The sequence below is a fragment of the Odocoileus virginianus genome, chromosome 2 (genome assembly GCF_023699985.2).
Source record: "Odocoileus virginianus isolate 20LAN1187 ecotype Illinois chromosome 2, Ovbor_1.2, whole genome shotgun sequence".
Lineage (NCBI taxonomy): Eukaryota > Metazoa > Chordata > Mammalia > Artiodactyla > Cervidae > Odocoileus > Odocoileus virginianus.
In genome coordinates this window covers 97,544,148-97,557,372 of record NC_069675.1, presented here as the reverse complement: position 1 = coordinate 97,557,372, position 13,225 = coordinate 97,544,148, and the positions used below count along the sequence as shown (strand labels likewise).

General features: G+C 37.8%; 1 protein-coding gene across 5 annotated transcripts in view; it reads left to right on the top strand.

Annotated features, from left to right (window-relative positions):
* The window catches only part of SETX (senataxin), an 87,770-nt gene that overhangs the window by 9,919 nt on the left and 64,626 nt on the right, over positions 1–13,225 (top strand). For all 5 annotated transcript variants that reach the window (XR_011483387.1, XM_070454885.1, XM_020910999.2 and 2 more), the window contains one exon: positions 893–1,076. Coding sequence is in view for 4 of the 5 variants with exons in the window: in XM_070454885.1 (XP_070310986.1) it covers positions 893–1,076 (184 nt within the window). In the remaining variant the exon portion in view is untranslated. The remainder of the gene's footprint in view (positions 1–892; positions 1,077–13,225) is intronic.

Sequence of the window (13,225 nt, the reverse complement as noted above, 5' to 3'; positions counted from 1 at the left end):
TACATGCATGTGCAAATTCATATATGTACTTTATAACCAAAAGAAAAAATTCTTCTCTGTATGAAGTTTTGTTATTGGTGTGGACTAATATTTATGGATTTTTTAGGTTTCCAGGAATTTCTGGAAGATGGCCTCAGGGAATGTGAAAGGTTTCCTGAACTTTTCACTTGACTCCAGTATATGATTTAGAACACTCCAAAGTCTGTACTTTATTTATTTTTGGCTGTGCCTGGGTCTCTGTTGCTGTTTGGGCTTTTCTCTGGTTGTGGTGAGTAGGGGCTATTCTTCATTGCAGTGCTCAAGCTTCTCATCATGATGTCTTCTCTTGTTGCAGTGTACGGGCTGTAGGGCACTTGGGCACAGTAGTTGTGGCTCCCAGGTTCTAGAGCACAGGCTCAATAGTTGTGGTACACAGGCTTAGTTGCTCCAAGGCATGTGGAATCTTCCTGGACCAGGGATCAAACCTGTGTCTTCTGCATTGGCAGGTGCATTCTTCACCATTGAACCACTAGGGAACCACTAGGGAAGCCCTCCAAAGTCTGTATTTTGAGAACATTGATAATTCTGTTTCTGTATATTTTCCATTCGTACTGAGTAGTTTTGAGCCTTCTTTATAGCACAGCTGTATGTCACCTTATGATGTTTGTTACTAACTGCTTTCATTGCATTATTTTTCGTGTGTCACAGATACAGTTTTTACAAGTAGTCTCAGACTGAGTTTAACCAGGGATTGGTAAGCTGGCCAGCAGAATGTTCTGGATGTAATGGAGGCACATTTTAAGTTGAAGACAGGATCATTAGTAGGAAGTGTACCCATTCTCCACCAGAATAGTCCTGAAGTGTTATGTGATATTTTCCTTTAATCTTTCAATGTTGTCTTTTCTGGGTACAGGTGCAGAATGAGTACATGTTGTTGGTGTACCCCAGGTGGTACTTCCACCACTGACTTCCTGCAACGCTATGCATCCAAGACCCGCTCCAGTGAATTTCAGACAGCTGATGAAGACCTCTGCTACTGCTTGGAGTGTGTGGCTGAGTACCACAAAGCAAGGGACGAATTGCCATTCTTACATGAGGTAACATGTATGAAATGGGTGGTTTTTACTTGAGTTTGATAACTAGGAAGGGGATACATTTGAACTGTATTGGAAGCATTCAAGGAGCTTAACAGTATGATTTAAACTGTGAAGGTTAAAATACTGCTAGTACCTAACTCCGGAGAAGGCAATGGCACCCCACTCCCACTCTTGCCTGGAAAATCCCATGGAAGAGGAGCCTGGTAGGCTGCAGTCCATGGGGTCGCGAAGAGTCGGACATGACTGAATGACTTCACTTTCACTTTTTCACTTTTATGCCTTGGAAAAGGAAAGGGCAACCCACTCCAGTGTTCTTGCCTGGAGAATCCCAAGGATGGGGTCGCACAGAGTTGGACATGACTGAAGTGACTTAGCAGTAGCAGCAGCAGTACCTAATTCATTACCTGTAGAGAGTGGGTGCTGAGTAATTGCTTATTGACTAATGGAATTGAATTGACACCTAAAGCAGAATTTTATAATCCTCTTCTTATAGTCATTTTATGTAAAGCAGTTTTATGAAATGAGGTATGGGGTTTTTTTCAGTTCCATGTTTTTATGTCATTGTGTTTGACGGTGTTACAGGCAGGGGTTTGAATGGCCAATAGTTTTTTTTTTTTCCTCTTTTCATTTTTAAAAAAAATGTTTAAATTTCTTTTAATTGAAGGCTAATTACTTTACACTATTGTGGCTTTTGCCATACATCGACATGAATCAGCCATGGGTGTACATGTGTCCCCCCCATCCTGAACCGCCCTGCCATCTTCCTTGCCACGCCATCCTTCTGGGTTGTCCCAGAGCACTGGCTTTGAGTGCCCGTTACACTGGTCATCTGTTTTACATATGGTAATATACATGTTTCAATGCTATTTTCTCAAATTATCCCACCCTTGCCTTCTTCCAAAAGTCTGTTCTTTACATCTGTGTCTCTTTTGCTCTCTTGCATATAGGGTCATTGTTACTGTCTTTCTAATTTCCATATATATGCGTTAATATACTGCATAGGTGTTTCTCTTTTTGACTTAACTTCACTCTGTATAATAGGCTCCGGTTACATCCACCTCATTAGAACTGACTCAAGCACGTTCTTTTTTATAGCTGAGTAATATCCCATTGTGTATATGTACCAAAACTTCCTTATCCATTTGTCTGCGGTAGACATCTGGGTTCCATGTCCAAGCTGTTGTCACTGCAATGCTGCAGTGAATGTTGGGATACATGTTCTCTTTCAATTCTGGTTTCCTCAGTGTGTCTCCCCCGCAGTGGGATTGCTGGGTCATATGGCAATTTTAATTCCATTTTTTTTTAAGGAATTGCCACACTGTTCTCCATAGTGACTGTGCTAATTTGCATTCCCACCAACAGTGTAAGAGGGTTCCCTTTTCTCCACACACTCTCCAACATTTATTGTTCATAGACTTTTTGATGGCAGCCATTCTGACTGGCTCGAGATGGTACCTCATTGTGGTTTTGATTTGAATTTCTTTGATAATGAGTCATTTTGAGCATAAATTTCATGTGTCTGTTAGCCATCTCTATATCTTCTTTGGAGAAATGTCTGTTTAGTTTTTTGGCCCACTTTTTGATTGGGTCATTTAGTTTTCTAGTATTGAGCTGCATGAGCTGCTTATATATTTTGGAGATTAATTCGTTGTCAGTTGTTTTGTTAGCTGTTATTTTCTCCTATTCTGAACACTGCCTTTTCACCTTGCTTATAGTTTGCTTCATTATGCAAAGCTTTTAGGTTTAATTAGGTCCCATTTTTTAATTTTTGTTTTTATTTCCATTACTCTGGGAGGTGGGGTCATAGAGGATCTTGCTGTGATTTATGTCAGACAGTGTTCTACCTGTGTTTTCCTCTGAGAGTTTTATAGGTTTTGGTCTTGTATTTATATCTTTAATCCATTTTGAGTTTATTTTTGTGTATGGTGTTAGAAAACATACTAGTTTCAATCTTTTACAAATAGTTGACCAGTTTTCCCAGTACTACTTGTTAAAGAGATTCTTTTCTCCATTGTATATTTTTGCCTCCTTTGTTGAAGATAAGGTGTCCATAGGTGTGTGGGTTTATCTCTGGGATTTCTATTTTGTTCCATTGATCTCTATTTCTGTTTGTGTCCGTACCATACTGTCTTGATGACTAGCTTTGTAGTATAGTCTGAAGTCAGGTGGGTTGATTCCTCCAGTTCGTTTTTCTTTCTCAAGATTGCTTTGGCTTTTCAAGGTTTTTTGTGTTTCCATACAAATTTTGAAATTATTTGTTCTAGTTCTTTGAAAAATACCGTTGGTAGCTTGATAGGGATTACATTGACTCTATAGATTGTTTTGGATAGTATACTCACTTTCATTATATTGATTCTTCCAGTTCATGAACATGGTACATTTCTCCATCTATTTGTGTCATCTTTGATTTCTTTTTCATCAATGTTTTATAGTTTGCTGTATGTAAGTCTTCTGTTTCTTTAGGTAAATTTATTCCTAAGTATTTTATTCTTTTTGTTGCAATGGTGAATGGGATTGTTTCCTTAATTTCTCTTTTTGTTTTCTGATTGTTAGTGTATAGGAATGCAAGGAATTCTTGTGTATTAATTTTATATCCTGCACCTTTACTATATTCATTGATTAGCTCTAGTAATTTTCTGGTTGTGTCTTCAGGGTTTTCTATGTAGAGGATCATGTCACCTGCAAACAGTGAGAGTTTTACTTCTTCTCCAGTCTGGATTCCCTTTATTTCTTTTTCTTCTCTGATTGGTGTGGCTAGGACTTCTGAAACTATGTTGAATAGTAGTGGTGAGAGTGGGCGTTCTTGTCTTGTTCCTGATTTTAGAGGAAATGCTTTCAGTTTTCCACCATTGAGGAAAATGTTTGCTGTGGATTTGTCATATATGGCTTTTATGTTGCGATATGTTCCTTCTATGCCTGCTTTCTGGAGAGCTTTTATCATTAATGGGTGTTTAATTTTGTCAAAGGCTTTCTCTGCATCTATTGAGATGATCATATGGTTTTTATCTTTCAGTTTGTTAATATATGGTGTATCACATTGATTGATTTGCAAATATTGAAGAATCCTTGCATCCCTGGGATAAAGCCCACTTGGTCATGATGTATGATCTTTTTAATATGCTGTTGGATTCTGTTCGCTAGAATTTTGTTGAGGACATTTGCATCTATGTTCATCAGTGATACTGGGCTGTAGTATTCTTTTTTTGTGGCATCTTTGTCTGATTTTGATATTTGGGTGATGGGATAGAATGAATTTGGGAGTTTACCTTCCTCTGCAATTTTCTGGAAGAGTTTGAGTGGGATGGGTGTTAGTACTTCTCTAAATTTTTGCTAAAATTTACCTGTGAAGCCAGGTTCTGCGCTTTGGTTTCGAAGATTTTTTATTACAGTTTTGATTTCTGTGCCTGTGATGGGTCTGTTAAACTTTTCTGTTTCTTCCTGGTTCAGTTTTGGAAGGTTACACTTCTCTAATAATTTGTCCATTTTTTCCAAGTTGTCCATTTTACTGGTATATAATTGCTCATAGTAGTCTCTTATGATCTTTTGTATTTCTGTGTTGTCTGTTGTGATTTCTCTGTTTTCATTTCTAACTTTATTGATTTGATTCTTTTTTTTCTTGATGAGTCTGGCTAAAGGTTTGTCTATTTTATTTATCTTCTCAAAAAACAAGCTTTTACTTTGGTTGATTTTTGCTATAGTCTTCTTTGTTTCTTTTTCACTTATTTCTGCTCTAATTTTCATGATTTCTTTCCTTCTACTAACTTCAGGATTCTGTTCACTTTTTCTAGTTGCTTTAGGTGTAAAGTTAGGTTGTTTATTTGATGTTTCTCTTGTTTATTTGATGTTTCTCTTGTTTCTTGAGGTAGACTTGTATTGCTATGAGCCTCCCTCTTAGCACTGCTATTACTGAACCCCATAGATTTTGGAAAATTATTGCAAATTTTAGATTTAAATTGAAGAAAGTAGGGAAAACTACTGGACCATTCATGTATGACCTAAATCAAATCCCTTATGAGTACAGTGGAAGTGACAAATAGATTCAAGGGATTAGATCTGATAGAGTGCCTGAAGAAATATGGATGGAGGTTCTTAACATTGTACAGGAGTCAGTGATCAAGACCATCTCCAAGAAAAAGAAATGCAAAAAGGCAAAACGGTTGTCTGAGAAAGCCTTACAAATAGTTGGGAAAAGAAGAGAAACTAAAGGCAAAGGAGAAAGGAAATGATATACCCATTTGAATGCAGAGTTCAAAGAAGAACAAGAGAGCCTTCCTCAGTGATCAGTGTAAAGAAATAGAGGAAAACAATAGAATGGGAAAGACTAGAGATCTCTTCAAGAAAATTAGAGGTACCAAGGGAATATTTCATGCAAAGATGGGCACAATAAAGGACAGAAATGGTATGGACCTAACAGAAGCAGAACATATTAAGAAGAGGTGGCAACAATACACAGAAGAACTGTACAAAAAAGATTTTCATGACCCAGATAACGATGGTGGTGTGATCACTCGCCTAGACCCAGACATCCACGGTGGTGTGAACACTCGCCTAGACCCAGACATCCTGGAATGTGAAGTCAAGTGGGCCGTAGGAAGCCTCACTACAAACAAAGCTAGTGGAGGTGATGGAATTCCAGTTGAACTCTTTCAATTCCTGAAAGATGATGCTGTGAAAGTGCTGCACTCAATATGCCAGCAAATTTGGAAAACTCAGCAGTGGCCACAGAACTGGCAAAAGTCAGTTTTCATTCCAACCCCAAAGAAAGGCAATGCCAAAAAATGTTCAAACTACTGCACACTTGCACTCATTTCACATGCTAGCAAAGCAGTGCTCAAAATTCTCCAAGCCAGGCTTCAACAGTACTACATGAACTGTGAATTTCCAGCTGTTCAAGCTGGTTTTAGAAAAGGCAGAGGAACCAGAGATCAAATTGCCAACATCTGTTGGATCATCAAAAAAGCAAGAGAGTTCCAGAAAAAACATCTTTATTGGCTATGCCAAAGCCTTTGACTGTGGATCACAACAAACTGGAAAATCCAAGAGATGGAAATACCAGACCACCTGACCTGCCTCCTGAGAACTATGTGTGCAAGTCAGAAAGCAACAGAACTGGACGTGGAACCACAGGCTGGTTCCAAATCGGGAAAGGAGTACGTCAGGGCTGTATATTATCACCCTTCTTACTTAACTCTCTGAGTACATTATGTGAAATGCCAGGCTGGATGAAGCACAAGCTGGAATCAAGATTGTTGGGAGAAATATCAATAACCTCAGATACGCAGGTGACACCACCCTTATTGCAGAAAGCAGAGAATTAAAGAGCCTCTTGATGAAATTGAAACAGGAGAGTGAAAAAGCTGGCTTAAAAATCAACATTCAGAAAACTAAGATCATGGCATCCAATTCCATCACTTCATGGCAAATAGATGGGGAAACAGTGGAAACAGTGGGAGAGTTTTCATGGGTTCCAGAATCACTGCAGATGGTGACTGCAACAATGAAGTTAAAAGACGCTTGCTCCTTGGAAGAAAAGCTATGACCAACCTAGACAGCATATTAGAAAGCAGAGACATTACTTTGCCAATAAAGGTCCATCTAATCAAAGCTGTGGATTTTCCAGTAGTCATGTATGAATGTGAGACCATAAAGAAAGCTGAGTGCCAAAGAATTGATGCTTTTGAGCTGTGTGTTGGAGAAGACTCTTGAGAGTCTGGACTTCAAGGAAATCCAACCAGTCCATCCTAAAGGGAATCAGTCCTGAATACTCACTGGATGAACTGATGCTGAAGCTCTAGTACTTTGGCTACCTGATGCGAAGAACAGACTCATTAGAAAAGACCCTGATGCTAGGAACGATTGACGGCAGGCGGAGAAGGTGATGACAGAGGATGAGATGTTTGGATGGCATCACTGACTTGATGGACATGAGTTTGAGCATGCTCCGGGAGTTGGTGATGGACAGGGAGGCCTGGTGTGCTGCAGTCCATTGGGTCGTAAAGAGTCGACACAGCTGAACAACTGAGCTAATAGGTTTGGATTTGTCTTGTTTTCATTTTCATTTGTTTCTATGCATATTTTGATTTCCTTTTTGATTTCTTTCTCGATCTGGTTATTCAGAAGCATGTTGTTTAGTCTCCATGTTTGTATTTTTAATCTTTTTTCCTGTGGTTGACATCTCATCTTACCATATTGTGATCAGGAAAGATGTTTGAAATGATTTCAATTTTTTAAAATTTACCAAGGATAGATTTACAGTCCATGATGTGATCTATCCTGGAGAATGTTCCATGTGCACTTGAGAAAAAGGTGAAATCCATTATTTTTGGATGAAATGCCATATAGATATCAATTAGGTTTGACTGTCCATTGTATCATTTGAAGTTTGTGTTTCCTTGCTAATTTTCTGTTTTGTTGATCTGTCCATAGGTGTGAGTGTGAGGTATTAAAGTCCCCCACTGCTACTTTGTTACTGTTAATTTCCCCTTTCATACTTAGTTAGCATTTGCCTTACATATTGAGGTGCTCCTGTGTTAGGTGAATATATATTTATAATTGGTATATCTTCTTCTTGGATCTATCCTTTGATCATTATATAGTATGTCCTTCTTTGTCTATTATCATGCTCATTTTATCTGATACGAGTATTCCTATTCCTGCTTTCTTTTAGTCTCCATTTGCATGAAATATCTTTTCCAGCCCTTCACTTTCAGTATATATGTATTCCTAGGTTTGAGGTGGGTCCCTTGTAGATAGCATATATAGGGGTCTTGTTTTTGAGTCCATTCAGCCAGTCTTTGTGTTTTGGTTGGAGCATTTAACCTATTTACATTTAGGGTAGTTATTAATAAGTATGATTCTGTTACCATTTACTTTGTTCTTTTAGTTTTTTTTTTTTAATAAACCTTTTCTGTGTTTCCTGTCAAGAGAAGATCCTTTTGCATTTGTTGAAGAGCTGGTTTGGTGATGCAGAATTCTCTCAGCTTTTGCTTGTCTGTAAAGCTTTTGATTTTTCCTTCATAGCTGAATGAGATCTTTGCTGAGTAGAGTAATCTTGGTTGTAGGTTTTTCTTTTTCTTTTTTTTTTTTAATTTTTATTAGTTGGAGGCTAATTACTTTACATCATTACAGTAGTTTTTGTTACACATTGATATGAATTAGCCATGGATTTACATGTACTTCCCATCCCAGTCCCCCCTCCCACCTCCCTCTCCACCCGATCCCTCTGGGTCTTCCCAGTGCACCAGGCCTGAGCACTTGTCTCATGTACCCAACCTGAGCTGGTTATCCGTTTCACCCTAGATAATATACATGTTTCAATGCTGTTCTCCTGAAACATCCCACCCTCGCCTTCTCCCAGAGTCCACAAGTCTGTTCCATACATCTGAGTCTCTTTTTCTGTTTTGCATATAGGGTTATCGTTACCATCTTTCTAAAGTCCATATATATGTGTTAGTATACTGTAATGGTCTTTATCTTTCTGGCTTACTTCGCTCTGTATAATGGGCTCCAGTTTCATCCATCTCATTAGAACTGATTCAAATGAATTCTTTTTAATGGCTGAGTAATATTCCATGGTGTATATGTACCACAGCTTCCTCATCCATTCGTCTGCTGATGGGCATCTGGGTTGCTTCCATGTCCTGGCTATTATAAACAGTGCTGCGATGAACATTGGGGTGCATGTGTCTCTTTCAGATCTGGTTTCCTTGGTGTGTATGCCCAGAAGTGGGATTGCTGGGTCATACGGCAGTTCTATTTCCAGCTTTTTAAGAAATCTCCACACTGTTTTCCATAGTGGCTGTACTAATTTGCATTCCCACCAACAGTGTAAGAGGGTTCCCTTTTCTCCACACCCTCTCCAGCATTTATTGCTTGTAGACTTTTGGATAGCAGCCATCCTGACTGGCGTATAATGGTACCTCATTGTGGTTTTGATTTGCATTTCTCTGATAATGAGTGATGTTGAGCATCTTTTCATGTGTTTGTTAGCCATCTGTATGTCTTCCTTGGAGAAATGTCTGTTGAGTTCTTTGGCCCATTTTTTGATTGGGTCATTTATTTTTCTGGAGTTGAGCTGGAGGAGTTGCTTGTATATTTTTGAGATTAATCCTTTGTCTGTTGCTTCGTTTGCTATTATTTTCTCCCAATCTGAGGGCTGTCTTTTCACCTTGCTTATAGTTTCCTTTGTTGTGCAAAAGCTTTTAAGTTTCATTAGGTCCCATTTGTTTATTTTTGCTTTTATTTCTGAAATTCTGGGATGTGGGTCATAGAGGATCCTGCTGTGATTTATGTCGGAGAGTGTTTTGCCTATGTTCTCCTCTAGGAGTTTGATAGTTTCTGGTCTTACATTTAGATCTTTAATCCATTTTGAGTTTATTTTTGTGTATGGTGTTAGAAAGTGTTCTAGTTTCATTCTTTTACAGGTGGTTGACCAGTTTTCCCAGCACCACTTGTTAAAGAGGTTATCTTTTTTCCATTGTATATCCTTGCCTCCTTTGTCGAAGATAAGGTGACCATAGGTTCGTGGATTTATCTCTGGGCTTTCTATTCTGTTCCATTGATCTATATATCTGTCTTTGTGCCAGTACCATACTGTCTTGATGACTGTGGCTTTGTAGTAGAGTCTGAAGTCAGGCAGATTGATTCCTCTAGTTCCATTCTTCTTTCTCAGGATTACCTTGGCTATTCGAGGTTTTTTGTATTTCCATACAAATTGTGAAATTATTTGTTCTAGTTCTGTGAAAAATACTGTTGGTAGTTTGATAGGGATTGCATTGAATCTATAGACTACTTTGGGTAGTATAGCCATTTTGACAATATTGATTCTTCCAATCCATGAACACGGTATATTTCTCCATCTGCTTGTGTCCTCTTTGATTTCTTTCATCAGTGTTTTATAGTTTTCTATGTATAGGTCTTTTGTTTCTTTAGGTAGATATACTCCTAAGTATTTTATTCTTTTTGTTGCAATGGTGAATGGTATTGTTTCCTTAATTTCTCTTTCTGTTTTCTCATTGTTAGTGTATAGGAATGCAAGAGATTTCTGTGTGTTAATTTTATATCCTGCAACTTGACTGTATTCGTTGATTAGCTCTAGTAATTTTCTGGTGGAGTCTTTAGGGTTTTCTATGTAGAGGATCATGTCATCTGCAAACAGCGAGAGTTTCACTTCTTCTTTTCCTATCTGGATTCCTTTTACTTCTTTTTCTGCCCTGATTGCTGTGGCCAACACTTCCAAAACTATGTTGAATAGTAGTGGTGAGAGTGGGCACCCTTGTCTTGTTCCTGATTTCAGGGGAAATGCTTTCAATTTTTCACCATTGAGGGTGATGCTTGCTGTGGGTTTGTCATATATAGCTTTTATTATGTTGAGGTATGTTCCTGCTATTCCTGCTTTCTGGAGAGTTTTAATCATAAATGGATGTTGAATTTTGTCAAAGGCTTTTTCTGCATCTATTGAGATAATCATATGGTTTTTATCTTTCAATTTGTTAATGTGGTGTATTACATTGATTGATTTGCGGATATTAAAGAATCCTTGCATTCCTGGGATAAAGCCCACTTGGTCATGATGAATGATTTTTTTAATATGTTGTTGGATTCTGTTTGCTAGAATTTTGTTAAGGATTTTTGCATCTATGTTCATCAGTGATATTGGCCTGTAGTTTTCTTTTTTTGTGGCGTCTTTGTCTGGTTTTGGAATTAGGGTGATGGTGGCCTCATAGAATGAGTTTGGAAGTCTACCTTCTTCTGCAATTTTCTGGAAGAGTTTGAGTAAGATAGGTGTTAGCTCTTCTCTAAATTTTTGGTAGAATTCACCTGTGAAGCCATCTGGTCCTGGGCTTTTGTTTGCTGGAAGATTTCTGATTACAGTTTCGATTTCCTTGCTTGTGATCGTTTTGTTAAGATCTTCTATTTCTTCCTGGTTCAGTTTTGGAAAGTTATACTTCTCTAAGAACTTGTCCATTTCTTCCAAGTTGTCCATTTTATTGGCATAGAGCTGCTGGTAGTAGTCTCTTATGATCCTTTGTATTTCAGTGTTGTCTGTTGTGATCTCTCCATTTTCATTTCTAATTTTGTTAATTTGGTTCTTCTCCCTTTGTTTCTTAATGAGTCTTGCTAATGGTTTGTCAATTTTGTTAATTTTTTCAAAAAACCAGCTTTTAGCTTTGTTAATTTTTGCTATGGTCTCTTTAGTTTCTTTTTCATTTATTTCTGCCCTAATTTTTAAGATTTCTTTCCTTCTACTAACCCTGGGGTTCTTCATTTCTTCTTCCTCTAGTTGCTTTAGGCGTAGAGTTAGGTTATTTATTTGACTTTTTTCTTGTTTCTTGAGGTAGGCCTGTAATGCTATGAATCTTCCCCTTAGCACTGCTTTTACAGTGTCCCATAGGTTTTGGGTTGTTGTGTTATCATTTTCATTCATTTCTATGCATATTTTGATTTCTTTTTTGATTTCTTCTATGATTTGTTGGTTAGTCAGAAGCGTGTTGTTTAGCCTCCATATGTTTGAATTTTTAATAATTTTTTTCCTGTAATTGAGATCTAATCTTACTGCACTGTGGTCAGAAAAGATGACTGGAATGATTTCAGTCTTTTTGAATTTACCAAGACTAGATTTATGGCCCAGGATGTGATCTATTCTGGAGAAGGTTCCGTGTGCACTTGAGAAAAAGGTGAAGTTGATTGTTTTGGGGTGAAACGTCCTATAGATGTCAATTAGGTCTAGCTAGTCCATTGTGTCCGTTAAAAGTTTGTGTTTCCTTGTTCATTTTCTGTTTAGTTGATCTATCCATAGTTGTGAGTGGGGTATTAAAGTCTCCTACTATTATTGTGTTACTATTAATTTCCTCTTTCATATTCGTTAGCGTTTGCCTTACATATTGCGGTGCTCCTATGTTGGGTGCATATATATTTATAATTGTTATATCTTCTTCTTGGATTGATCCTTTGATCATTATGTAGTGTCCATCTTTGTCTCTTTTCACAGACTTAATTTGAAAGTCTATTTTATCTGATATGAGTATTGCGACTCCTGCTTTCTTTTGGTCTCCGTTTGCGTGGAATATTTTTTTCCAGCCCTTCACTTTTAGTCTGTATGTGTCCCTTGCTTTGAGGTGGGTCTCTTGTAAACAGCATATATAGGGGTCTTGCTTTTGTATCCATTCAGCCAGCCTTTGTCTTTTGGTTGGGGCATTCAACCCATTTACATTTAAGGTAATTATTGATAGGTATGGTCCCGTTGCCATTTATTTTGTTGTTTGGGGTTCACTTTTATACCACTTTTCTGCGTTTCCTGTCTAGAGAAGATCCTTTAGTATTTGTTGAAGAGCTGGTTTGGTGGTGGTGAATTCTCTCAGCTTTTGCTTGTCTGTAAAGCTTTTGAGTTCTCCTTCATATCTGAATGAGATCCTTGCTGGGTAGAGTAATCTAGGTTGTAGGTTATTCTCTTTCATTACTTTAAGTATGTCCTGCCATTCCCTTCTGGCCTGAAGGGTTTCTATTGATAGATCAGCTGTTATCCTTATGGGAATCCCTTTGTGTGTTATTTGTTGTTTCTCCCTTGCTGCTTTTAATATTTGTTCTTTGTGTTTGATCTTTGTTAATTTGATTAATATGTGTCTTGGGGTGTTTCGTCTTGGGTTTATCCTGTTTGGGACTCTCTGGGTTTCTTGAACTTGGTTGGCTATTTCCTTCCCCATTTTAGGGAAGTTTTCAGCAATTATCTCCTCGAGTATCTTCTCATGGCCTTTCTTTTTGTCCTCTTCTTCTGGGACTCCTATGATTCGAATGTTGGGGCATTTCACATAGTCCCAGAGGTCCCTGAGGTTGTCCTCATTTTTTTTGATTCTTTTTTCTTTTTTCCTCTCTGCTTCATTTATTTCCACCATTTTATCTTCTAACTCACTTATCCTATCTTCTGTCTCTGTTATTCTACTCATGGTTCCCTCCAGAGTGTTTTTGATCTCATTTATTTCATTATTAATTTTTAATTGATTTTTTTTTATTTCTTCTAGGTCCTTGTTAAACATTTCTTGCATCTTCTCAATCTTTGTCTCCAGGCTATTTATTTGTAACTCCATTTTGTTTTCAAGATTTTGGATCATTTTTATTATCATTATTCTAAATTCTTTTTCAGGTAGATTCCC